The 24,684-nt window shown below is 44.3% G+C and overlaps 2 protein-coding genes across 3 annotated transcripts; both read right to left on the bottom strand.

Moving 5' to 3' along the window:
• Positions 1-692: 692 nt before the first annotated feature.
• On the bottom strand, positions 693-10,726 carry ildr1a (immunoglobulin-like domain containing receptor 1a). 2 transcript variants are annotated; one of them, XR_013206785.1, is made up of 8 exons: positions 9,932-10,442; positions 8,971-9,141; positions 7,973-8,122; positions 5,935-6,054; positions 4,549-4,695; positions 4,256-4,384; positions 1,984-3,857; positions 693-1,639 (listed from the first exon to the last, which is right to left on the bottom strand). XR_013206785.1 is itself a non-coding variant. In XM_077240440.1 (8 exons), exons 1-8 carry the CDS (start codon positions 9,972-9,974, stop codon positions 1,451-1,453), a joined length of 1,464 nt encoding a protein of 487 aa, XP_077096555.1. In that variant the 5' UTR covers positions 9,975-10,726; the 3' UTR covers positions 693-1,450. The 2 variants fall into 2 exon arrangements, 1 of the variants encoding a protein (XP_077096555.1); XM_077240440.1 differs by having other exon boundaries at positions 693-1,489; positions 3,193-3,857; positions 9,932-10,726.
• A 1,649-nt stretch (positions 10,727-12,375) lies between these two features.
• Positions 12,376-24,355, bottom strand: LOC143748427 (uncharacterized). The gene is made up of 9 exons (XM_077240451.1): positions 24,271-24,355; positions 24,013-24,147; positions 23,785-23,892; positions 23,591-23,737; positions 22,934-23,098; positions 22,069-22,188; positions 20,500-20,707; positions 19,702-20,392; positions 12,376-14,523 (listed from the first exon to the last, which is right to left on the bottom strand). The coding sequence occupies exons 1-9, from the start codon at positions 24,353-24,355 to the stop codon at positions 14,488-14,490; spliced, it is 1,695 nt and encodes a 564-aa protein (XP_077096566.1). The 3' UTR covers positions 12,376-14,487.
• Positions 24,356-24,684: the final 329 nt, after the last annotated feature.

Below are 24,684 nucleotides of genomic sequence, written 5' to 3'. Positions count from 1 at the left end.
TCTCTTCTCGTTGTGCAGCGTTTTTTTGCCACACTTTTTCCTTCCCACAGACTTCCCACTGAGGTGCCTTGATACAGCACTCTGGGAACAGCCTATTTGTTCAGAAATTTCTTTCTGTGTCTTACCCTCTTGCTTGAGGGTGTCAATGATGGCCTTCTGGACAGCAGTCAGGTCGGCAGTCTTACCCATTATTGCGGTTTTGAGTAATGAAACAGGCTGGGAGTTTTTTAAATCCTCAGGAATCTTTTGCAGGTGTTTATAATTAATTAGTTGATTCAGATGATTAGGTTAAGAGCTCGTTTAGAGACCCTTTTCATGATATGCTAATTTTTTGAGACAGGAATTTTGGGTTTTCATGAGCTGTATGCCAAAATCATCAGTATTAAAACAATAAAAGACCTGAAATATTTCAGTTGGTGTGCAATGAATCTAAAATATATGAAAGTTTAATTTTTATCATTACATTATGGAAAATAATGAACTTTATCACAATATGCTAATTTTTTGAGAAGGACCTGTATAATGATGTTTAAAAAATCATCGTAGACTACCGGTAAAAAGTTCCTAAAGTACTTGCATTATAAAGTTAACTATGAAAGTGTGCATTTTTTAAAATTGAATGTTTTTTACAAAATATGATCAAAGGACATCTAAGAATTGCTATTAGCCTGAGAAACAGATGTACACAAACATGTCGGCATATGCTGCTGTTTTCGCAGATTTATTTATGCAAGTGGAAAAGGAAGAATTCTGTCCACATAAGATGCATGACGTAAAGAAACAAAACATTAATATACAGTCCTTCATATATGAACAATAGAACATGTACAAGTCTTTCATTATTAGAGGCTGTTCACATGATGTGAACAGTGATTCACACATTCAGAGGAAGTTGATATAAAAGCAAAACTGAAAAATCATTCTGATTTTGAACTTTAGATGCATAAAGACATTATTTACAAAAGGCTAAAGAACAGTTTGACCTGAGCACGATCAATAAAACATAAATACACACTTCTGAATAAGTTATTCCTTTATGCAGCCAGAGTTGCAATCACAAATCACAATGAATAACTTATTATGGACATAATAATGAGCATTTCAGAGTCTCATACACAATTCTTGTGTTATATTGCATTATATCTCTGTGCTGTAAATGCAGTGTGTGCTTAAACCTCAATATATTAATACATATATTGTCACAAAAGATGTGATATTTACACAGATAAATCCTCAACCCCAAGAAACATCACACACAGTTAATGTCACACATTCCCTACAAGAGGATATTCATTCATATTCACATTCAAGTGTATAAACTGCTCTGCACAAAAATATAAAAGAAAAATATCCATGATCTATCTTCAAAGTAGCAGATCCTTCAAATATGTTCAGTAAAAGCACTTTTGTTAATTGTGTTGATGAGCACAGAGGCTTCAGACGCTGGTGTTCAGATGACGATGCTGGTGCCGCTGCGAGAGCTCCTATCCTGAGAAGAGAGAGCGGAGATTAACAAGATCAGCAGGGACTGAACGCCATGAGGATCGGGTCTGAGGACGCGCAGAACACAGTGAAGAGCTCACTCTAAACCCATGAGGATCGGGTCTGAGGACGCGCAGAACACAGTGAAGAGCTCACTCTAAACCCATGAGGATCGGGTCTGAGGACGCGCAGAACACAGTGAAGAGTTCACTCTAAACCCATGAGGATCGGGTCTGAGGACGCGCAGAACACAGTGAAGAGCTCACTCTAAACCCATGAGGATCGGGTCTGAGGACGCGCAGAGAGCTCACTCTAAACCCATGAGGATTGGGTCTGAGGACGCGCAGAGAGCTCACTCTAAACCCATGAGGATCGGGTCTGAGGACGCGCAGAACACAGTGAAGAGCTCACTCTAAACCCATGAGGATCGGGTCTGAGGACGCGCAGAGAGCTCACTCTAAACCCATGAGGATTGGGTCTGAGGACGCGCAGAGAGCTCACTCTAAACCCATGAGGATCGGGTCTGAGGACGCGCAGACAGCTCACTATAAACCCATCAGTTTGTAAATGGACAGGATTGCACTGTTTGCACTGGAGCATGAGCTAAACCTGCGGATCAAGTTCTGAGGGGATAAAGATCTTCAGTGAAAGAACATCTGAGCGTCTGTACAAACAGTGAACGGACCTATAACCCTTTTACACGGTGTAATACAAGTCTGAAATGACTTCAGAGTCTGTCTGAAGTTTCAGCCCAAAATAGTTGAGTCTCCATTTATACAGCGCTTTAACGATATGGAGTTTCACAGCAGCTTTACAGTGATAATAGTAGATTACAGTTACAGAGATTGTTTAGTTTTTACAGCCGCTGTAGAATAAAGTTATTGTCCAGATAAAGTTAGTTTTGATTGATTCACTTCCGTTGTAAAGATCATTAGTTATTAACTTTGCGGCCGCTAACACCCCACAGATGAGTTATTACATCATGCCCCTTTTTGGGTGGAAGCAATAACACGCTGTTTTAGCTGCATAATAAGTCCCATTTCAGATTTAAACGAGAAAGAAATCATCTTACATTCATTTACATGTTTGATGTGATTGTGATTGCAGAAGTTTGGATCGACTAGTTTTGGTCGGTTAGTTTAATGTTGTTACTAGGGCTGGAACAATAAATTGATGCATTGCGATATTTTCCAAATGCATCGCAATTCTTTCTCGAATTGATTCTGAGCTTAGTATTTAACAACAGATGGCACTCTAGGCAAGTTTTTAACAGCAGGAGGTGCTCTAGGCTAGTTTTTAACCGCATGCTCAAATACTCACGAAGAAGATCGCTTGTGCGTTCGGGAATGTCTGAGAATGTACTCGTCTTGCAACTCAGAATGTTTTATGTTGCAAGATTTATGTAAACACCCTTGTAATTCGTTTCCACCTTTTTGAACTTTATGAATGATAATTTTATAGAAGGTCATGTGGTGTGTGTAAGGCACTGGACACCAGAGTATGGCTGTTTCTAAAGCACACAGCTCTGCTGATAAAAACTAAGCTCAGAATTGAACGAGAGAAAATCGCAATGCATTCGGCAAATCTCAGATTCGATTCATGATGCATCGATTTATTATCCCAGCCGTAGTGGCAGGAGAATGGCAGTTTTAAAGAGGATAGCGGTGTTAGTGAAGGCGTGAGCCGCTCAGGAGTAGTTCAGACTCTTACAGAGAAGCGCTCCGGCCGCTTGCTCGGCTTCTTCCCGGGCTCGTACTCGCTGTAGGTGGGAGGATGATCTGACCATCCGCGATCTGCTCGTGTTCCTCCGCGTCTGCTAGCCTCCTCGTTAGCGGAGCTCCAGGATCCACGGCGGGGCAGAGGAGAGTAATCATCCCGCCGGGCTGGGCCTCTGCGCTCCATGGCCAGCAGATCGTCCCGGGATCGGGAGCGAGGGCGGGATCCTCCGGACCGGCTCCGGCTGTCCAGGACGTCCTCCTGGCTGTAGCTGCGCGGGATTAACGGGCGTGGGTAGCGGCGCTCATCGCGCGGTGGGACGCCGTACGCAGACGAGCCACTGGAGTGTGATCTGGCTCCTCGTGACCCAGACGGGAGCCGGCGTGAGGCGGGACCGTCGTCCAGGCCAGAGAGCATGCTGGGAGGCCCGGCGGAGAAGGGCACGTGCTGCGGGACGAGCTGCGGGGGGGGCGGCATGTGCTGGGGCTGGAGAGGGCTGTTCACATCCATGCCGCGCACCTGACTCTCCAGGTACTCCAGCACCTGATGGTTCCCGTGAACGCTGCCGTTGCCGTGCATACTGGGAGGATGCATGTGACCCGGCATCTGCAGATGCGGAGGCGGCAGCGGAACCGGCGTCATGTGACCCTTCTGTGACCCTGAAGCGGGAAAACAGAGAGACTCAGAACACAAACACACAGCGGCCCTTGTGTCACATTAAAAAAAACACGTCTGAATGCATAGAAGCAAAATATGAAAAGCTGCAGCAAATTAGCTTAAATGAGCTATTGAAAATATATATTAAATAAACACACACTGAATACAGTGCCCGTATAAAGCCTGCTGCATTATATTCGATACACAGTTTCTAACGCCTCTGAATGATGAATATGATCTGATAAACCTGTCGCTCTCTCTCAACCAGTCCTTCTGTGTCTGACTGAGAGTTTAGACTCTTTCTATTAAGTAAAAGTCTTTCAGTATAACTGTACAATCGTCCTTCAGCTTGTTCTTCGCGTGTGTTTCTGCTGTTAAACATCAGCAGATCTGCACTGACCTGCGTACAGCATGGGGTTCATCTGGTAGCCGGAGCTGTGGTTGCTCATGGGAGCGTAGAGCGGCTGTCCGTTCAGCCACGGCGTCATGGCCTTCTGCGCCTCCTTCATCAGCCGGTGCTGCATCACAGCTGAACACAGGAGCACACAGCGTTAGGAGTGTGTGTGTGTGTGTGTGTGTGTGTGTACTAACCCTCCTTTATCAGCCGGTGCTGCATCACAGCTGAACACAGGAGCACACAGCGTTAGGAGTGTGTGTGTGTGTGTGTGTCAGTGTGTGTGTGTGTGTACTAACCCTTCTCGGGGCAGCAGCAGGTCTGAGGGCAGCACGGGCAGCGCACGTAACAGCAGCACTTCTGCGGACAGCACTGACAGCAACACACACACAGCAGAAGGACGAGCATCAGCACTCCCATCACGATGAAGAGCACCGTCAGCCAGTCTAACAACACACACACAGCAGGAGGATCAGCATCAGCCAGTCTAACCACACACACACACAGTAGATCCTGCCACTCGCAACACATTCTCAGTAAACGCATCAACTGATCATCAAATCTAGACCTTCACTGTGATATAAAGGAGGAGTTCACTTCACTCCTGATCATTTACTCCCTGACCTTTCAACCTGATTACCTAATGTGTGTCGCATCACAGTTTGTGCAAGACCATTTGTGGTTAAAAAGTATATAAATGTTTATTTTGTTATAAATGTGCGCTGGTTTGAGTAGATCAGACTCTTATTCCTCGGCTGGATCGTGTCGAGACTTTGAAGCTGCACTGAAACTCACATTTGGACCTTCGACCCGTTGGACTCCATCGAAGTCACTATATGGAGAAAATCCTGGAGTGTTTTCTTCAAAAACCTTCATTTCTTTTCTACTGAAGAAAGAAACACATGAATATCTTGGATGACGTGAGGAGAGCCGATCCTGGCCTCTCTGGGGCCCTAAGCCACATTCTGTGATGGGGCCGTCCTGACCCATGACCCATGACCCCACAGTCCCGCCCGACTCCCACTACAATCCTCCCTCCTTTAACTAATACTAATTATAATGTAATTCCTGATATCAGTAGTTTATAAACAAACACTGTTGCCCTTTGTCGTTTATCAAACGTAATAGTTTTTGTCAGACACAAAGTCACAGAACAGCTCTGGAAGTGGCCGGCATTAGACAAACCCAGAGATGCCCTGGGTTACTGGGTTACAGAGAGATGCACATAACCCAACTTCACTGTTCTCTGCTGACGTCACACTCGGAGAGGAGAGAACACAAGTCCTGATCGCTGTTCCCACTATTCACTCTTATGGTGTTTTTTCTGTCTTTTCGTGACCAGAAGGATCGTTCCGCTTAATTATCTCATCGATGTTGTAAACTCTGATTGACGGGCTGTGTCACGAGGCGAGGCGGGGCCTTGAGTAACTGGCGTAGTGTGTGTTTAGGCCCGATCGGCTCTGAGTGGGGCAGAGTACATTATCAGGACATTTTAAATCTGAAGTGAACTACTACTTTAAGTCGCTTTGGATAAAAGCATCTGCCAACTGATGATGATCATTCATCACTGTCTCTATATGCTGAAACACAGTATCAGTTTGCTTCTGTTTTGAATGAATTTTAAAAGTTTTTATAGGCTTTTTGTTCTCCTATGTTTAACTCTTGTGTTAGGAATCGGGACTTACGGTACACGATCAGCTTCATCTCCTTATCTGAATCTCCGATTGTATCTCCAGGCGCATCCACAGAGCAGAAATACATGCCGTTATCCCACCACATCACCTCATTGATGACCAGATCCGCCTCTGCTCAACACAAACACAGAGAACATATCTGGATTACGACTGAAATGGGAACAATAACCATTCATGGAAAAAACAACAAACTGATTAGACCGGTCCCTTTACAGCATCTCCTAATGATATGTCCTTAGGGTAGCATGTACAGAGTGTGTGTGTGTGTGTGTGTGAGGGTAGCATGTACAGAGTGAACAGCAGCGGTCCTAGTACTGAGCCTTGTGGTACGCCATACTGAACTCGTGATCGAGAAGACATCTCTTCATTTACTGCTACAAACTGATAACGGTCAGTAGTGAAAGAAAATATTAATTTGTTGAACTGAAGCTAAAGGGTTATGATTGTGAAGGATTGGTTGTGTTGATTTGTGGCGGTGGCTCAGGTTTGCGCTCAAGCGTCAGTCCATCTGCATTCTGACACTCAATCTCACGTTTCATGTGAAGTCAGAAGTCACAAATCTGACCTCTGACTGGTAATGCCTGAATCATTATCTCACACTGTTGGTTCGTTGGCCAGAGGACAACTGAGACTGAGTCTGGTTTCTCACAGGGTTTATTTCTCCATTCTGTCACTGATGGAGTTTTGGTTCGTCACCTTTTTTACACCTTTGTTGCCATTTGCGTTTGGGCTTGCTTAGTTGGGCACATTTAATTTAAAATTTGATTTAATATTCAACAATATTATTGATCTCCTGCATTGACACCATTATATGAGAACTGAACTGAGCTGGACGATGACATCAGTTTTCTCCAGAGCGGCTATATATATATATATCTGTGTATAAATAAATGAACTAAACTAATTAATTTTTTACAAAAATGAACCATCACTGAACTTACTAAAGCTGGACTGTGACGCTATTTTCTTCTGGAAACAAGCTTTGTTGGATTATTTTTCTGTTATCTCTGTAAAGCTGCTTTGAAACACTGTGTTGTAAAAAGCACTGTAGAAATAAATGTGACTCGACTTGAAGGGGGGGGGGGGGGGTTCTGGAATCTACTGTTGCGTCAATGTATATCTAATGAGTGATTATAATCAAGGTATTAATCAATGTTTTTCCTTCTAAATATCAAATGAGTTGAATGACTTCTCTAGGCTTGTAAGATTTTCCTTCGTTATAGAAGTTACCAGTGTGATTACTGAAATGTATTCTCTAATGACTGTATTTGATTTCTGAATGCAGTAACAGTGCTTGCTCAGCCCGGCCTCCAGAAATTAATTATGGATCTGTTTTGTGTTTGAGAAAGGACTTCTTCAACATGTGTCAATATATACATAGTCTCTGACAGTGGTGGTCAGGGGTCATTGATGTCTCTAGTTTAAGGGATTATTTCTCAGTTAAAGCCTTACTTTACTGCGTTAGATTAAAGTTTCCTCTCCTTGAGAGAAAGAACGTATTTTCTTGGTGTTTTGAGACGACTCTCCTGTTTATAGTTAGAGCCTGACCAAATCCCGCCTTGAAGAAGCTGTGTGTCGGTGTGTGTGTCGGTGTGTGTGTTATAGGAGATTGACTGAGTTGTTCTGGACATGTTGGCACTCAGCAACACAAATCTGCGACCCGGAAGGTCACGACGAGCCGAACTTCAGGGTCCGAGTGTCGGTCGCCTAGTCGATGGAGATATGCTTCAGTTTATCTGTATATGTGTGGAAAATTACTATGTTTATCTATTTCTTAGCCAATCAGAACCATCCAACCTGAAGCAAGGACGAGCGTAGAGCTTTGGTTAGCGAATAACTGCTGATATTCGTAACTGAGAACGGGTCGGCCTATGAACTCCTGTGAGTCTTGAAGCTGCAAAATATCTTCAGTAAATTTTTTCTTCAATTTATTATAATTCTGACTCCGGTTCTTTATTCATCATGTCTGGTTCTGGGTCTTTGACTGTAAACCCCCTTCCACATGTTTCTCGTATCTTCATCAACTCACTGTTCTGAATGAAGACTTTGCGGTCCCTGTACTCGGAGCCCAGCACCGCCTCGTTCGGGCCCAGTTTCTGAGCCACGGTTCGGATGGTGCGCTGCGAGTCCACGCAGTCGTTGGCTGGATCTTGACCCAACTGAAGGGCAGACTGGTACGCTGCAGAACACACACACACACAGGTTAGACAGCGCTGGACGGGTTCTGCTGATCTGGGGCCAGTTTCACAAAGCTAATTAAGACCGACTTAATTTAGACCAAAAAAATTAGACCCCTTACCCCAGGCTAACCCAGGTCTAAGACTCTGTTACCTTGGCAACTAGCAGTAACAATCAGTTACATTACAAACAGCCAAAAGAAAAGGGAAAATGCTCATGATTTGTGTTTGCTGACGGCGTTATGGAGAGAGCTATGAGAAGGGAAAGGGTTTTAGGAAACTTTTCTTTTCTGTATGTCTTTAACGCTCCGCTCAACGCTCGGATTAACGCTGTTAACTGTCAATCTTTTTCCAAATTAAACATTTCTTCTTGTTACTACATTCTCCACTAAATTTCCCAAGTAAAATGTCCTTGTACCTGTTATACTCCTCCAACAAACACGTTTTCCGCTGGGGTAAACTGCACCGAGCGGTTGAATGCGCTTACTTAGTTTTGAAAAGGGTCTTATTTTACCCAGAATGCATTGCAGTGTAGTCCTACTTAAGATAGTCAGAGTCTTGAGTGTTTTGTGCAACGGTCTGATTAAGATGTAAATCTGAAGTCTGACTATCTACTATATCTAAGGCTAAGCCAAAGTCAAAATCTATCTTTGTGAAACCGGCCCCTGATGGGAATCACAACAACATCTCCTGTTGAACATTACAGTAGTTCACTCCTAAACATGCTGTACTGCTTCTACTCGGGCTCAGATCCACTCCATCATTCACAACTTCTTGCTCACGACAGTGAAGCATCGAGCGCACAGGAGCGTCTCCCGCACTGAGAGAGAGAGAGATGTGGAAGAGATACCTGTGGAGTAATAGTCCAGAACTGGGTCTTTGCAGAAGGACTTGAACTTCCAGGTGACCAACACATTCTGCGGCTGTGCGGAGGTGGAGTAATCACAGCGTAAAGTGACCGAAGCGAAGAGAGTCGTGCGTCTCTCCAGCTCAGAGAGAGTGACCTGGATACACAGAGTCCCTGAGGGAGGAAGAGAACGTGCGCTTTACACAGGACTGATCGAGTCAGAGCAGCGACAGTGATAAACACGACAATAACACAAGATCAACTTAATATGACATACTTTCAGATTCTACAGAAGAAGAGTCATTATTCAGATCACGTTTTGTTCTTAACCAATAGTGTCAGTCAATAATAATAAGAGTAAGTGTATAATAAGAGAAAACTCTGTGTGTGTGTGTGAGAGAGAGAGAGAGAGAGAGAGATAAACAGACAGAAACACACAAGCTGCCAAACCTGTAAAACTGGAAATGACACAAAGAGCAGGAAATTCTTCACTGGTTTCAAAGAAACTTGAGTTTCAGTGTTGGTAAGGAGAAATATTCAGCTAACTATTCATGAAAACTTCATTTCTTTTAATCTTTTGGATTTCAAATAAACATAAATGATCACCTGAGCGCTGCATTTATATACTCGTTTATCTATTTATGTTTTCATTTTCACTAGATTCCATACTTTCTTACTCTTGAGTGCTTTAAGCTGTTTTAAATTTATATCCCGATTTACATCCCGTCATTTTTTGAATGTTTGTACATTTCAATTGGATCGATGTAAACAACCAGTGATCACGTGACCGAAACGAACGCGCTCAACAGGTGAAACACAGTTACCTGTTCCTCTGACCAACCTTCACAATGCCACTGTATTATTCTGCATTATAACTGAGTGAGTGAGTGAGTGAGTGAGTGAGTGAGTGTGTGTGTGTGTGTGTGTGTGTGTGTGTGTGTGTGTGTGTGTGTGTATGTCTCACCTGAGCTCAGGACACTCAGCAGCAGCAGAGACACGATCATCATGATGTTCAGATGAAACTCCAGTAAACGCGAACCGAAACCAGCGCGAGTGTGAATGCGATCAGAGTCACGGATCAAACCCGCATTTTATCCCAAAAGCCGCTTTAACTTGTAGTTGTGTTCCTCTCAGAGACCGGCTTGTGATTCCTCTGCTCTGCTCTGCTCTTCCTCCCCCTCATCATCATCATCATCATCATCATCGCTCCACCCCAAACACAGGTGCGTCATCTGACGCGCATGCGCACAGGAGTCTGCGCACAGGTAACAACCAGCCAGCGAAACGGCCAAACAAACATTCGGAACTACATACTACTACTATTTCTGCAATACAAATATGTGGGAAAAGTAGTACGAGTAGTAGTCCTATACGTGTGTGCGATTTCCGAATTTATAAAACGTATTTATTCAAATATTCATCCTATGAAGTTTCCTCACTGTAACACGCGCCTTAAGAAGGACACGTAACAGTGTGACATGACTGAGATACAGCTGCTCCTTAAAATGGACAAGCCATTGATCATTACAAAATGAACACTAAAATCACCTGCCAGCATACATCATCAAAGCCGAGAGGAATCAGATCTGGAGAAGTTTAAGGAAAAAGGGCTTTCGCACATTTGTTCACTTAGGCTACTCAACACCGAAATGCAAGAATTTCACGTGAAAGTATCTGAATAAATAGTATGTAAATATCAACATATACAAACGCTATTATATTAGCTAGCTGCTTGCTTGTTGATGGTGTTAGTAAACGTGTTTTCTGTACGTCCAGCACGTGATTAGAGTCAGTGAAGTGAATCAGGATGAAGTTCCTCCAGTCACCAACAGATGACGTCAGAGTCTCGGTGATGACCAGTCCCCAGAAGTGAGCTGAATTAGACAAAAGCTCACTTTAATGCCACTCAGGAACATCCTCATGTGTGAAAATGACTCATTAATAAATAAAGGTTTTTATCAGTGGATTCAGAGGGTTTGACGGGGACTTTTGTTCAGTCCTGTTTGTCGGGTTGTGAATATGAGAAGGGATACTGTAATCTGGGGAGTGACCATGTTAATCAGTGCCAACCATAGACTGTAAAACAGAAGTCTTCAATCCTGCTCCTGGAGGGCCGCTGTCCTGCAGAGTTTAGTTCCAACCCTAATCTAACACACCTGAGTCAGCCCATCAAGCTCGTCGGGATCGCTACAAAGGCAGGTGTGCTGAAGCAGATTGGAACTAAACTTTGCAGGACAGTGGCCCTCCAGGAGCAGGATTGAAGACCTGTGCTGTAAAAGGTTACACCTGGGAATCCCCGTGACGTCATTCGTCAGCTGATCAACCGGTTTACCGGCGTTGTGCCGAATTTCGACCCCCTGCCAAATTATTACCCCCCTCGTTGAAGTCAGTACCTGATGGCCTAATCCTAACCCCACCCCTAATCCTAACCCCTCCCCCACCATTATTCCTCAACCTACCAATGCTAGGGGGGTAGTAATTTGTCGGGGGTCAAAATTCGGCACAAAACAGGTGTTCTGACGATTCATGCTACCCATCGAGATGTGCTACTTACTGGTTATGCGCATGTGCAGACTCATTTTTCTTCTGCTTACCACGCCCATAAATCTATGCATCCTTGCTGTGGAGACTTGTAGGAAACTTTGACAGGTCAAAGATGAATATTTGATGATAAGTTTTACTCTTCACACCGTTTTAAAAATAAAAACAGTACAGTATACTGTACTCTTAACTTCGAATTTTATTATAATTATATTTCATATAATAATGTCATTTTTACTTGTTATATCAAAAGTGATAATTGCTATATGAAATATAGTTCATTTAAAACATCAAAATATGCTCCCCATACACCTACCCTGATTTAAATGAAATAACGATGTCATAATATTGTGAGATTTACACAATTATGGAAACAATAGAGAATGTATCAACATTCTCTGCTATCGATTTGCGCTACGGTAGCATTTTTCGACAAGGCAGCACACATCGTCAGAACACCGGCATTCCGGAGGAAACGTTACTATTGCTCTTTTGGATTAGCGATCGATCGCACAACACGGCTGGGCTGTCTGTGACTGTTTGACCACACGAGGGATACACACCTGTGGCTTATTTCACCTATATTTATATATAAATAACAGAAGTCAGTGTGTGTGTGCGAGCATCTGTGTGTGAGCGCGTGTGAGCTAATGAGTGTGTGTGTGTAATGTTTAAACTGATGTGTTTGAGAGTGTCATTATTGTCTTAACAATAAACAAAGAGCCCCATGACACACACTTACACCGACACAAACAAACACACACACACACACACACCACGTCGTGTGTAAGAGTCGTAATGCTGCAGCAATAATGTGACGCTACAGAAACAGAACAAAACACTGAATAAAATGAGTGTTAGGAGAAGTGTTGGTCAAGTTTTTACTGAAAGTCATTTGATGATTCATTACATACTGTGAGTCTGCATACGGCTAATATACACATTTAGGCATATGACAGTAAACATATGAAAACATACACAATGTAAACAAAGTTGCATAAAAATGATCTTCAATGTAATTATATTAACCATTTTCTCAAGTATTGGGATAAAATAATTTTTAGTATGATAAAGCAAACTTACGTAAAAAACAAATATTTCAAAGATAAAGAATAGTAAAGTATTGCAGGAAAACACAGTCTGAGAGTCACTGGCAGTATCTGATGAGGTCATCAGCCGGTGACCCAGCATCTGATGAGGTCATCAGCCGGTGACGTCACGCATCACACTGCAGCGATCGACACCGGACCCTTCAGAGAACAATAACTCTCGCTGGAGGAGCCGGCTGTGTCAGCTGCGCATTACACTGTGACGTCTGAGGGAATCCTGAACTATTGCTCAATTCAGAAGCACACACTACTCTTTAGAGTCCGGGACTGTTCACATTTTAACCGGTACAGTACCTGAAATTCGGTGCCAGTACCCACTGGTACCTTTTTCTGGTAATTTAGGCATGTTTACATCAATAACTGTAAAGAAACATAGTCATTTATAGACGTGTTATTGACATTATTCCAGAGCTTCCTGTCTGCCATTGTCTGTGATGCTCAGATATTTATAAAAATTCACCAGTTAGTAAAAAAAAAAAAAAACATTTCTATGAAATGTTTTGTTTTACACAAATTCTTTGTTGTGAATTTTCTAGTGATCAAATGAAGACATAAACATTAATTTAATTGATTTTTTATATGAAATTTAACTTTTTTCTCAAACAACATGTGGCACAACTGAGCTTTATACTGTTAAAATTAAAATATAGAAGAAAAAGTGTGATTATTCCTTAAAAATAAATTTTGCTAATTTATTATTATAAGTGTTAGTATTATTATTAAATTGAGATATATAAATTCTACTGTACAACAGTAATATTTTATCAAGTTAAAGCAAACTTTTATTTTGACGGGTTGCGGTGAAGACCTTTGAGTTTCTCTGTGTTAATGATAGAACGATAGTTTTTCTTAAATTAAACTGCAAAATGCTGATGAACTTCAGTGATCAGAGCGGCTCTGGAAATGAAGTTCATGCATTCACGTTCTCACATATTGAGATGGCAGAGGCTGAAAAACACCGCGAGTGTCACGCGTGCTTCAGTGTGTGTGGTAAATGAAACCGCGCAGTATAAGTATTCGGTAGTACTGACGTAATTCGGTCTGTGCCATTAACCCAACCCAACTACTCTTACAATTTCTGCTGTAGAAAGATATGGTAAAACTAGTATGAGTAGATTACTAGTAAGCTATGCGGTTCAGAAATCAGCATATATCATCCAGAAGTGCGCTTCAATGAACTCATTACAGTCGTTACATGAAAATACTGTCTTTTCTCACATGATGAGTTTGGGTGATAAATCTGCAGAACCACAGAAACCAAATTACTTCCTGTAATCTTGTTCTCGGTCTTTAAACAGTTTTGTTCAGCTTTACATGAAAGTCAGTATCATCCCCTAAAATACACACAATATTATAATTTATTAATGTGAAAATCGCTTAATACTGATAAAAAACGTGAGTATAACAAGATCTGCAATGATATTAATATCTTGTGCAAAAACAGCACAACATTTGTTAGCAAACAGCAGTTATGAATGTGTTTACTGATACATTTAGTCAGAATGTAGCAAAGTAACATTCCATTCATACAGAGCACTCAGAGATTATGAACATATGTGAAATAAACGATATGATAACCTCATATATAACGTTCAGCAACACTTCATGTAAACGTCATCATTCCACTGTGTGGCAAATGTTTTTAAATCCACTTGAACGGTCAGGAGTCGTCTCGTCCAGGGAGTGTCTGTGTACCTCAGGAATCAACTCTGTATATTTTCTCCATGTCAGCAATGACTCATTTTAGGGGAAGTTATTCAGACGAACCTGTAAAACATATTTCAGACCCACAAACCTCGGTTCCACAGGCTGGTTCTCCGCGGGATCGTGAGCCGGGAGTGTTTTGTCCTCGTGTGTGTGTGTGAGGACATCAGACCTCGAGCGTGTGTCTGGTCAGCAGTGTGTTCTGGTCAGAGAGAGAGGACAGAGAATGAGCGAACTAGCCGGTTGAGCTGGTCAGTTAGAGCGGGTTAGTCTCGTCTAGAAGGAGTCGCGGGTCAAGCGTTGTCAGTGATTATTCTGGAAATATTAGGACCAGACATGTATGTTACATTACTCAGAAAAAGAAATACAAAATATAAATCAAAACTTGAAACGCCTCATGATTCTCCAAGTTGCACTCAATAAGATTCCCATCTGTATTTATGCACACAAATGGAGCTTCTGCGGGTCTGATCGCCTACATTTTACTCTTGGATCTCATTTAATGAAGATGATAAGTTTGATGTTAGACGCAGTAAAACGCTACAGCTGCGTCTGTGTTTGTAAAAGCCAGAAAAGATGTCAGAGAAAGCCTCGTACAGTGGAAGTGAGACGAGGCGTAACTGTGTTTCTACAAACTGAAGGACGAGAGAGATGATCTCTGACACACACACCGACTCTAAAAACACCACCTGTAATGTCTTTCATCAGGCTTGTCTTCATTTTTGCTTTACACATTTGATCAATGTCATACCTTGACCTTTTTTATTTCTTTTTCAACATTTCTTAGTGCTTTGAGGGACCGTTTCTAGCATTAGTTGTGTTAGAGTTTATAGCTGTCATCCAAACACATTTTGGGGAAGGATTAAGCAGCAAGCAGGCAGAGATATGATTGATTTTTTTACATTCTTGTTACCTGTGTACAGGTTATTTTCTGTTGTCAAATCGAGGTACAAATCGAACCGTGATCGAAAGACCTAGGTCGGAATCAAACTGCGCACTTTGTTCATCAAAAAATGTCTACAAGAGATATGAATGAAATAAATGGTAAGGATGATGACTAGCAAGAGGAAATCTTATAGAGTGCTTCTCTGGTGAATGGATTATGTTCTGGATTATCACTTTTAATGACTGATTTTAAGGTTCTTTCATTCTTGTGTTGTATTTATGAAATAAGAGTTTTTTCCAATAATGTTACCAATTGTGTTTTAGGACAACATACTTCGAATCCCTGTAAAACTTTTCAAAAGCCTTTCTAAGGCATTGGATTCTGGGGAACCTTGGTGCTTTTCTTTCACTGCACTATTGCATGCGTTTCCATGCGAGACAAACGCAGGTTCACAGACCCGAGGGTTTTATTCCCCTCTCAGTGAACATCACACAGAGTCCTACAGGTAACTCATTCACACAGACCAACAGGTAACTCAGCCACACAGAGGCCTACAGGTAACTCATTCACACAGAGACCAACAGGTAACTCAGTCACACAGAGTCCTACATGTAACTCAGTCACACAGAGTCCTACAGGTAACTCAGTCACACAGAGTCCTACAGGTAACTCAGTCACACAGAGTCCTACAGGTAACTCAGCCACACAGAGTCCTACAGCTAACTCATCCACACAGAGTCCTACAGGTAAGTCATCCACACAGATTCCTACAGGTAACTCAGTCACACAGAGTCCTACAGGTAACTCATCCACACAGAGTCCTACAGGTAACTCAGTCGCACAGAGTCCTACAGGTAACTCAGTCACACAGAGTCCTACAGGTAACTCATCCACACACAGTCCTACAGGCAACTCAGTCACACACAGTCCTACAGGTAACTCAGTCACACAGAGTCCTACAGGTAACTCAGTCACACAGAGCCCTACAGGTAACTCAGTCACACAGAGTCCTGCAGGTAACTCAGTCACACAGAGTCCTACAGGTAACTCATCCACACACAGTCCTACATGTAACTCAGTCACACAGAGCCCTACAGGTAACTCAGCCACAATGAGTCCTACAGGTAACTCCGTCACACAGAGCCCTACAGGCAACTCATCCACATAGAGTCCTACAGGTAACTCAGTCACACAGAGTCCTACAGGTAACACAGCCACACAGAGTCCTACAGGTAACTCAGCCACACAGAGTCCTACAGGTAACTCAGCCACACAGAGTCCTACAGGTAACTCCGTCACACAGCGTCCTACAGGCAACTCATCCACACAGAGTCCTACAGGTAACTCAGTCACACAGAGTCCTACATGTAACTCAGTCACACAGAGTCCTACAGGTAACTCAGTCACACAGAGTCCTACAGGTAACTCAGCCACACAGAGTCCTACAGCTAACTCATCCACACAGAGTCCTACAGGTAAGTCATCCACACAGAGTCCTACAGGTAACTCAGTCACACAGAGTCCTACAGGTAAGTCATCCACACAGAGTCCTACAGGTAACTCAGTCACACAGAGTCCTACAGGTTACTCATCCACACAGAGTCCTACAGGTAACTCAGTCACACAGAGTCCTACAGGTAACTCAGTCACACAGAGTCCTACAGGTAACTCATCCACACACAGTCCTACAGGCAACTCAGTCACACATAGTCCTACAGGTAACTCAGTCACACAGAGTCCTACAGGTAACTCAGTCACACAGAGCCCTACAGGTAACTCAGTCACACAGAGTCCTACAGGTAACTCAGTCACACAGAGTCCTACAGGTAACTCATCCACACACAGTCCTACAGGTAACTCAGTCACACAGAGCCCTACAGGTAACTCAGCCACAATGAGTCCTACAGGTAACTCCGTCACACAGAGCCCTACAGGCAACTCATCCACATAGAGTCCTACAGGTAACTCAGTCACACAGAGTCCTACAGGTAACACAGCCACACAGAGTCCTACAAGTAACTCAGCCACACAGAGTCCTACAGGTAACTCCGTCACACAGCGTCCTACAGGCAACTCATCCACACAGAGTCCTACAGGTAACTCAGTCACACAGAGTCCTACAGGTAACACAGCCACACAGAGTCCTACAGGTAACTTAGTCACCCAGCGTCCTACAGGCAACTCATCCACACAGAGTCCTACAGGTAACTCAGTCACACAGAGCCCTACAGGTAACTCAGTCACACAGAGTCCTACAGGTAACTTAGTCACAGAGTCCTACAGGTAACTTAGTCACACAGAGTCCTACAGGTAACTCAGTCACATAGAGCCCTACAGGTAACTCAGCCACACAGAGTCCTACAGCTAACTCAGTCTCACAGAATCCTACAGCTAACTCAGTCACACAGAGTCCTACAGGCAACTCATCCACACAGAGTCCTACAGGTAACTTAGTCACACAGCGTCCTACAGGCAACTCATCCACACAGAGTCCTACAGGTAACTCCGTCACACAGAGTCCTACAGGTAACTCCGTCACACAGAGTGATACAGGTAACTCCGTCACACAGAGTCCTACAGGTAACTCAGTCACACAGAGTCCTACAGGTAACTCATCCACACACAGTCCTACAGGTAACTCAGACACTCAGAGTCCTACAGGTAACTTAGTCACAGAGTCCTACAGGTAACTTAGTCACACAGAGTCCTACAGGTAACTCAAGTCACATAGAGCCCTACAGGTAACTCAGCCACACAGAGTCCTACAGGTAACTCATCCACACACAGTCCTACAGGTAAGTCATCCACACACAGTCCAACAGGTAACTCATCCACACACAGTCCTACAGATAACTCAGTCACACAGAGTCCTACCGGTAACTCAGTCACTCAGAGCCCTACAGGTAACTTAGTCACACAGAGTCCTACAGCTACTCAGTCACACAGAGTCCTACAGGCAACTCATCCACACAGAGTCCTACAGGTAACTCAGTCTCACAGAATCCTACAGCTACTCAGTCACACAGAGTCCTACAGGCAACTCATCCACACAGAGTCCTACAGGTAACTTAGTCACACAGCGTCCTACAGGCAACTCATCCAAAGAGAGTCCTACAGGTAACTCCATCACACAGAGTCCTACAGGTAACTCAGTCACACAGAGTGATACAGGTAACTCCGTCACACAGAGTCCTACAGGTAACTCATCCACACACAGTCCTACAGGTAACTCAGACACTCAGAGTCCTACAGGTAACTTAGTCGCAGAGTCCTACAGGTAACTTAGTCACACAGAGTCCTACAGGTAACTCAGTCACATAGAGCCCTTCAGGTAACTCAGCCACACAGAGTCCTACAGGTAACTCATCCACACACAGTCCTACAGGTAACTCATCCACACACAGTCCAACAGGTAACTCATCCACACACAGTCCTACAGGCAACTCATCCACATAGAGTCCTACAGGTAACTCAGTCACACAGAGTCCAACAGGTAACTCATCCACACACAGTCCTACAGGTAACTCAGACACTCAGAGTCCTACAGGTAATTTAGTCACAGAGTCCTACAGGTAACTTAGTCACAAAGAGTCCTACAGGTAACTCAGTCACATAGAGCCCTACAGGTAACTCAGCCACACAGAGTCCTACAGGTAACTCATCCACACACAGTCCTACAGGTAACTCATCCACACACAGTCCAACAGGTAACTCATCCACACAGAGTCCTACAGGCAACTCATCATTATAGAGTCCTACAGGTAACTCAGTCTCACAGAATCCTACAGCTAACTCAGTCACACAGAGTCCTACAGGCAACTCATCCACACAGAGTCCTACAGGTAACTCCGTCACACAGAGTCCTACAGGTAACTCAGTCACACAGAGTGATACAGGTAACTCCGTCACACAGAGTCCTACAGGTAACTCAGTCACACAGAGTCCTACAGGTAACTCATCCACACACAGTCCTACAGGTAACTCAGACACTCAGAGTCCTACAGGTAACTTAGTCACAGAGTCCTACAGGTAACTTAGTCACACAGAGTCCTACAGGTAACTCAAGTCACATAGAGCCCTACAGGTAACTCAGCCACACAGAGTCCTACAGGTAACTCATCCACACACAGTCCTACAGGTAACTCATCCACACACAGTCCAACAGGTAACTCATCCACACACAGTCCTACAGATAACTCAATCACACAGAGTCCTACCGGTAACTCAGTCACTCAGAGCCCTACAGGTAACTTAGTCACAGATTTCTACAGGTAACTCAGTCACACAGTCCTACAGGTAACTCAGTCGCACAGAGTCCTACAGGTAACTCAGCCACACAGAGTCCTACAGCTAACTCATCCATACAGAGTCCTACAGTTAAGTCATCCACACAGAGTCCTACAGGTAACTCAGTCACACAGAGTCCTACAGGTAACTCAGCCACACAGAGTCCTACAGATAACTCATTTACACAGAGTCCTACAGGTAACTCACCACTCTCCTCTGCCCGTGACCGGAGTGCTGTTGTCCGGTCTCGGCTCCTCGGGAACGCTCCAGCTCCTTCTCTGTGTAGGGAGGCAGAGATTCACTATCCTCTGCTGGTCGCTGGCGAGGGGACTGGTTGCTCGAGGACCTGCTGTGGAAACGCTCACTGGTTTTCTTGGAGCTGTTTTTGGAAGGTGTGTCCAAGTCCTCTTCAGTCTGGCCCGCTTTTGAAGAGCCACTCTTCCCAGCTTTAGCTTTACGCTCCAATAAACTGTTGAGAAGGGCATCATCGTAGTCTCTTCTGCTCCCGGTACCACTGGAATCTCTCTGATTCTGTGGATCCCGTTGGGGTTGATCATTGTCCCGCACATCCTGCCTTTTCCCAGGCAGTGGCGGAGGGCTGGGCAGGCGTCTCGCTGGACTCGCCTTTGGAGAGAAACGTTTGGAAGAATAAAGTGGATACCGATCCCGTTCAAGCTCCTGTTCTCGCTCTCTCTCCCTCTCGCGCTCCCGTTCTCGCTCTCTTTCCCACTTGCGCTCCCGTTCGTGTGTTCTGTGGTCGTCCTCCTGGTTTCCTAGCTCTCCGTGACGTCCTCGCTGCATATATGTCATCGCAAACTCCTCGAGCTCATCCAGAGATCCGGTCCGTCCGTGATCCAGGAAAGCCTTTCTCTGCAGGTGCTCGGAGCGTGGGTTCCATCTGGAAAGAATGATTTATGAATTCAAAACTGTCAAAACTATAAAACTAATTGGTGTGTATTCAGACTAGTGAAGAGAGGAATCTACTACACCTCATCCTTCCATTACCTGTGGTTGTCATCCGGCACAGGGTTTCTATGCTGTGGCTGTCGTGTGTATCGTCCCTCATGAATGGGAGATAAATCTGTGGTCCGGAGGTCAGTGGGGTCATCAAGATCAGGGATGATTGGCAGAGCCTTTTTTTGTACTTGTCGATAGGTTTGATGGAAATCCGTTTCTGCATCATGTAATGAACTCAGCTCGGACATACTGCAGGCTGCAGATAAGCAGAAATCAGCAAAGGCGTCAACCTCTTTTTATTCTGTGCAAATTCTTACCACAATTAATTGAAATTAGAATATTTTAAATTGTTCTTGTAACTCTTATCCTCATTTATTCCAGGAACATTAGACAGAATTTACAGTACTATATGAAAGAATGTTAAAAAAGTGAAGAATGAAGGGATTAAAGACCACAAGGAATGCAGAGACAAACATGCAGCTCTTCAGGCCGGAAAACAGAGAAGAGGAGACAGGAGACATGTGGAGTGCGTGCTTACAGTGGATCAACCACAGTGAAATGCGCAGTGGGATCATGAAGTGGATTGTGTGCAGTGCTCATATCCAGTAAGTGTGTGGAGTGGATTGTGTGCAGTGGACGGCATGCAGTGGTCATGTCCAGTGAGTGTGTGCAGTTGATTGTGTGCAGTGGATGGTGTGCAGTGGTCATGTCCAGGGAGCGTGTGCAGTGGATTGAGTGCAGTGGATTGTGTGCAATGGATTGCGTGCAGTGGTCATGTCCAGGGAGTGTGTGCAGTGGATTGAGTGCAGTGGATTGTGTGCAATGGATTGCGTGCAGTGGTCATGTCCAGGGAGTGTGTGCAGTGGATTGAGTGCAGTGGATTGTGTGCAATGGATTGCGTGCAGTGGTCATGTCCAGGGAGTGTGTGCAGTGGATTGAGTGCAGTGGATTGAGTGCAGTGGATTGAGTGCAGTGGATTGAGTGCAGTGGATTGAGTGCAGTGGATTGAGTGCAGTGGATTGAGTGCAGTGGATTGCGTGCAGTGGTCATGTCCAGGGAGTGTGTGCAGTGGATCAAGCAGGGAGTGTGTGAAGTTGATTGTGTGCAGTGGATGGTGTGCAGTGGTCATGTCCAGGGAGTGTGTGCAGTGGATCAAGCAGGGAGTGTGTGAAGTTGATTGTGTGCAGTGGATGGTGTGCAGTGGTCATGTCCAGGGAGTGTGTGCAGTGGATGGTGTGCAGTGGTCATGTCCAGGGAGTGTGTGCAGTGGATTGAGTGCAGTGGATTGCGTGCAGTGGTCATGTCCAGGGAGTGTGTGCAGTGGATCAAGCAGGGAGTGTGTGCAGTTGATTGTGTGCAGTGGTCATGTCCAGGGAGTGTGTGCAGTTGATTGTGTGCAGTGGATGGTGTGCAGTGGTTATGTATGTCCAGGGAGTGTGTGCAGTGGATTGAGTGCAGTGGATTGCGTGCAGTGGATTGAGTGCAGTGGTCATGTCCAGAGAGTGTGTGCAGTGGATTGAGTGCAGTGGTCATGTCCAGGGAGTGTGTGTAGTGGATTGCGTGCAGTGGATGGCATGCAGTGGTCATGTGGCGTCTGGAATGGCGTTCGTCTCTTACAGTCTCGGCTGCTGCTAAGCGTCTGTGACGGGTTGAACTGAGCGAGCTGCTCCTCCACGAACTGCAGCACCTTCAGAGAGCTCTGATCTGACGCAGACTGCAGATGGAAACCACTCCGCACTACAGAAGATAGTGTGTGTGTTGTAAGAATATTGTTTTTGGTAACTCGGGGAAACTGACTCAGGCCATTTTAAAATAGTCCTGTCCTGTTTTCTGATGAGATTTTTTTTTTTATATAAACCATAAATATATTTTATACTGTAGCAGATTTTTTAGTGGCACATTCTTTTGCGGACTTATAGAATCCTGCTCATTGTGAGAGATTATGTGGACTAATATTGAATGTTAAATCTTAATATTATTTCTTATGGGATTCGTATGTTAATATAATACTTAAATAGAGGGGAAAGTAAACAGATTTGGCCCGCGGTCCATAATAGAGGGCTTGAGCTTTTGACTCGATCTGAGCTCTAAGAACCGTCTGAATTTACATAAACTGAGCCATGAGGAGCAGGAATGCAATTGAAAGAGTGAGAGTAACAGCACATTTAATATTTGTTTACTCTAGCATTGTGATCAGTTGAATTAAAAAAATAACATTTATAACTTTATTTGACATGTATGTATTTAATGACAAATTATTTGCTCTCAAGTGCAATCTCTATTAATCTCTATTAAATCTATATTAAAACGTCCCAGATTCTGAACTCTTCTGTGGTAATGCTCTGAAATACCGCTGTGGTCAGAACTATTTAATAACAAGTCAGTAAATCATGCTGTGGTTTGGAGCCTCTAACACTGTCACAGTCAGACTTTTACCAGCAGCTCAGTTTTCACCAGTGAACATGTTTACTCCAGTGCTCACCTGCCGAGCCGTTGTGCTCCAGCGATGGTGCGGTGGACAGGTGTGGGTCGATGAGGGAGGGTGGGGCGATGGGCACCATGGTGGGCATCCCAGCTATGTAGTATGGAGGGAACATGGGCACTGGTGTGGGCACTGCTGTCTTGATCCCCTTTCCTGCTTCATACACTATTTGAGAGAGAGACCAAAATCATGTAGCATGGCAACCCGGCTATTTGAAAGAGTTAATTTACCCAGTTCATATGCAATACAATACTAGTATGCAAAATATGCTATGGCATAAACTCATCTTCTGTGGGTTGTTTTCTCTTTTAAGTCAACTAATCTAATGGAGAAGTAAATGTTTAAACAGAATCTTGCTGAAAAGTTCTGAAATGTTTTTGTTACAGAATCATGGAGTACTGAACTACTGAGGTTTGTCAAGTGGTGTTCATTACACAGTCAAATGATGTCCAGCTCCCCCTCTCTGGACTAATGGGTGGAGCTCGACCTAATTAGGTTTAGGAATAGGGTGTAGCTTGGCGTCAGGCTCCACCCATTGCCTCTCAGGTTTGTGCCAAATCATAGTAATGTAAGAACATGAGTTATGTGTTTGTATGCTTGTGCAGTGTGTTTTGATCTTGATTGTTTGACCCGGACCGGTGTGTGTGTGGTACTCACGGTGTCGAGGGCAGCAGCAGGTCTCTGGGCAGCAGCAGCATCTCACGTAACAGCAGCAGGAATGAGGGCAACACTGACACCAGCAAACTCCCACCAGCAGAATGACCAGAGCACTGCCCACGACCACAGCGCTCACAAACACCCACTCTAGCAGAGAGAACAGGGTTCATCATCATCACCATCATCATCATCACCATCATCACGACCACAGCGCTCACAAACACCCACTCTAGCACAGAGAACAGGGTTCATCATCATCACCATCATCATCATCACGACCACAGCGCTCACAAACACCCACTCTAGCACAGAGAACAGGGCTCATCATCACCATCATCATCACCATCATCACCATCATCACCATCATGACCACAGCACTCACAAACACCCACTCTAGCACAGAGAACAGGGCTCATCATCACCATCATCATCACCATCATCACCATCACGACCAGAGCACTCACAAACACCCACTCTAGCACAGAGAACAGGGCTCATCATCACCATCATCATCACCATCATCACCATCACGACCAGAGCACTCACAAACACCCACTCTAGCAGAGAGAACAGGGTTCATCATCATCACCATCATCACCATCATCATCATCACGACCACATCGCTCACAAACACACACTCTAGCACAGAGAACAGGGTTCATCATCATCACCATCATCACCATCATCATCATCACCATCATCAAGACCACAGCGCTCACAAACACCCACTCTAGCAGAGAGAACAGGGTTCATCATCATCACCATCATCACCATCATCATCATCATCACCATCATCAAGACCACAGCGCTCACAAACACCCACTCTAGCAGAGATAACAGGGTTCACTTCTTCATCATCACCATCATCATCATCACCATCATCATCGTCATTATCATCATCATCATCATCTCCATCATCACCATCATCACGACCACAGCACTCACGAACACCCACTCTAGCAGAGAACAGGGTTCATCATCATCACCATCATCACCATCTTCATCATCATCACATCATCACCATCATCATCATCATGACCACAGCGCTCACAAACACCCACTCTAGCAGAGAGAACAGGGTTCACTTCATCATC

The sequence above is a fragment of the Siphateles boraxobius genome, unplaced genomic scaffold (genome assembly GCF_051911475.1).
Source record: "Siphateles boraxobius isolate OS27281-9 unplaced genomic scaffold, OSU_SipBor_1 231, whole genome shotgun sequence".
Classification (NCBI taxonomy): Eukaryota; Metazoa; Chordata; class Actinopteri; order Cypriniformes; family Leuciscidae; genus Siphateles; species Siphateles boraxobius.
The sequence above is the reverse complement of the archived record's forward strand: the minus strand, read 5'-3'. Positions and strand labels throughout refer to the sequence as shown.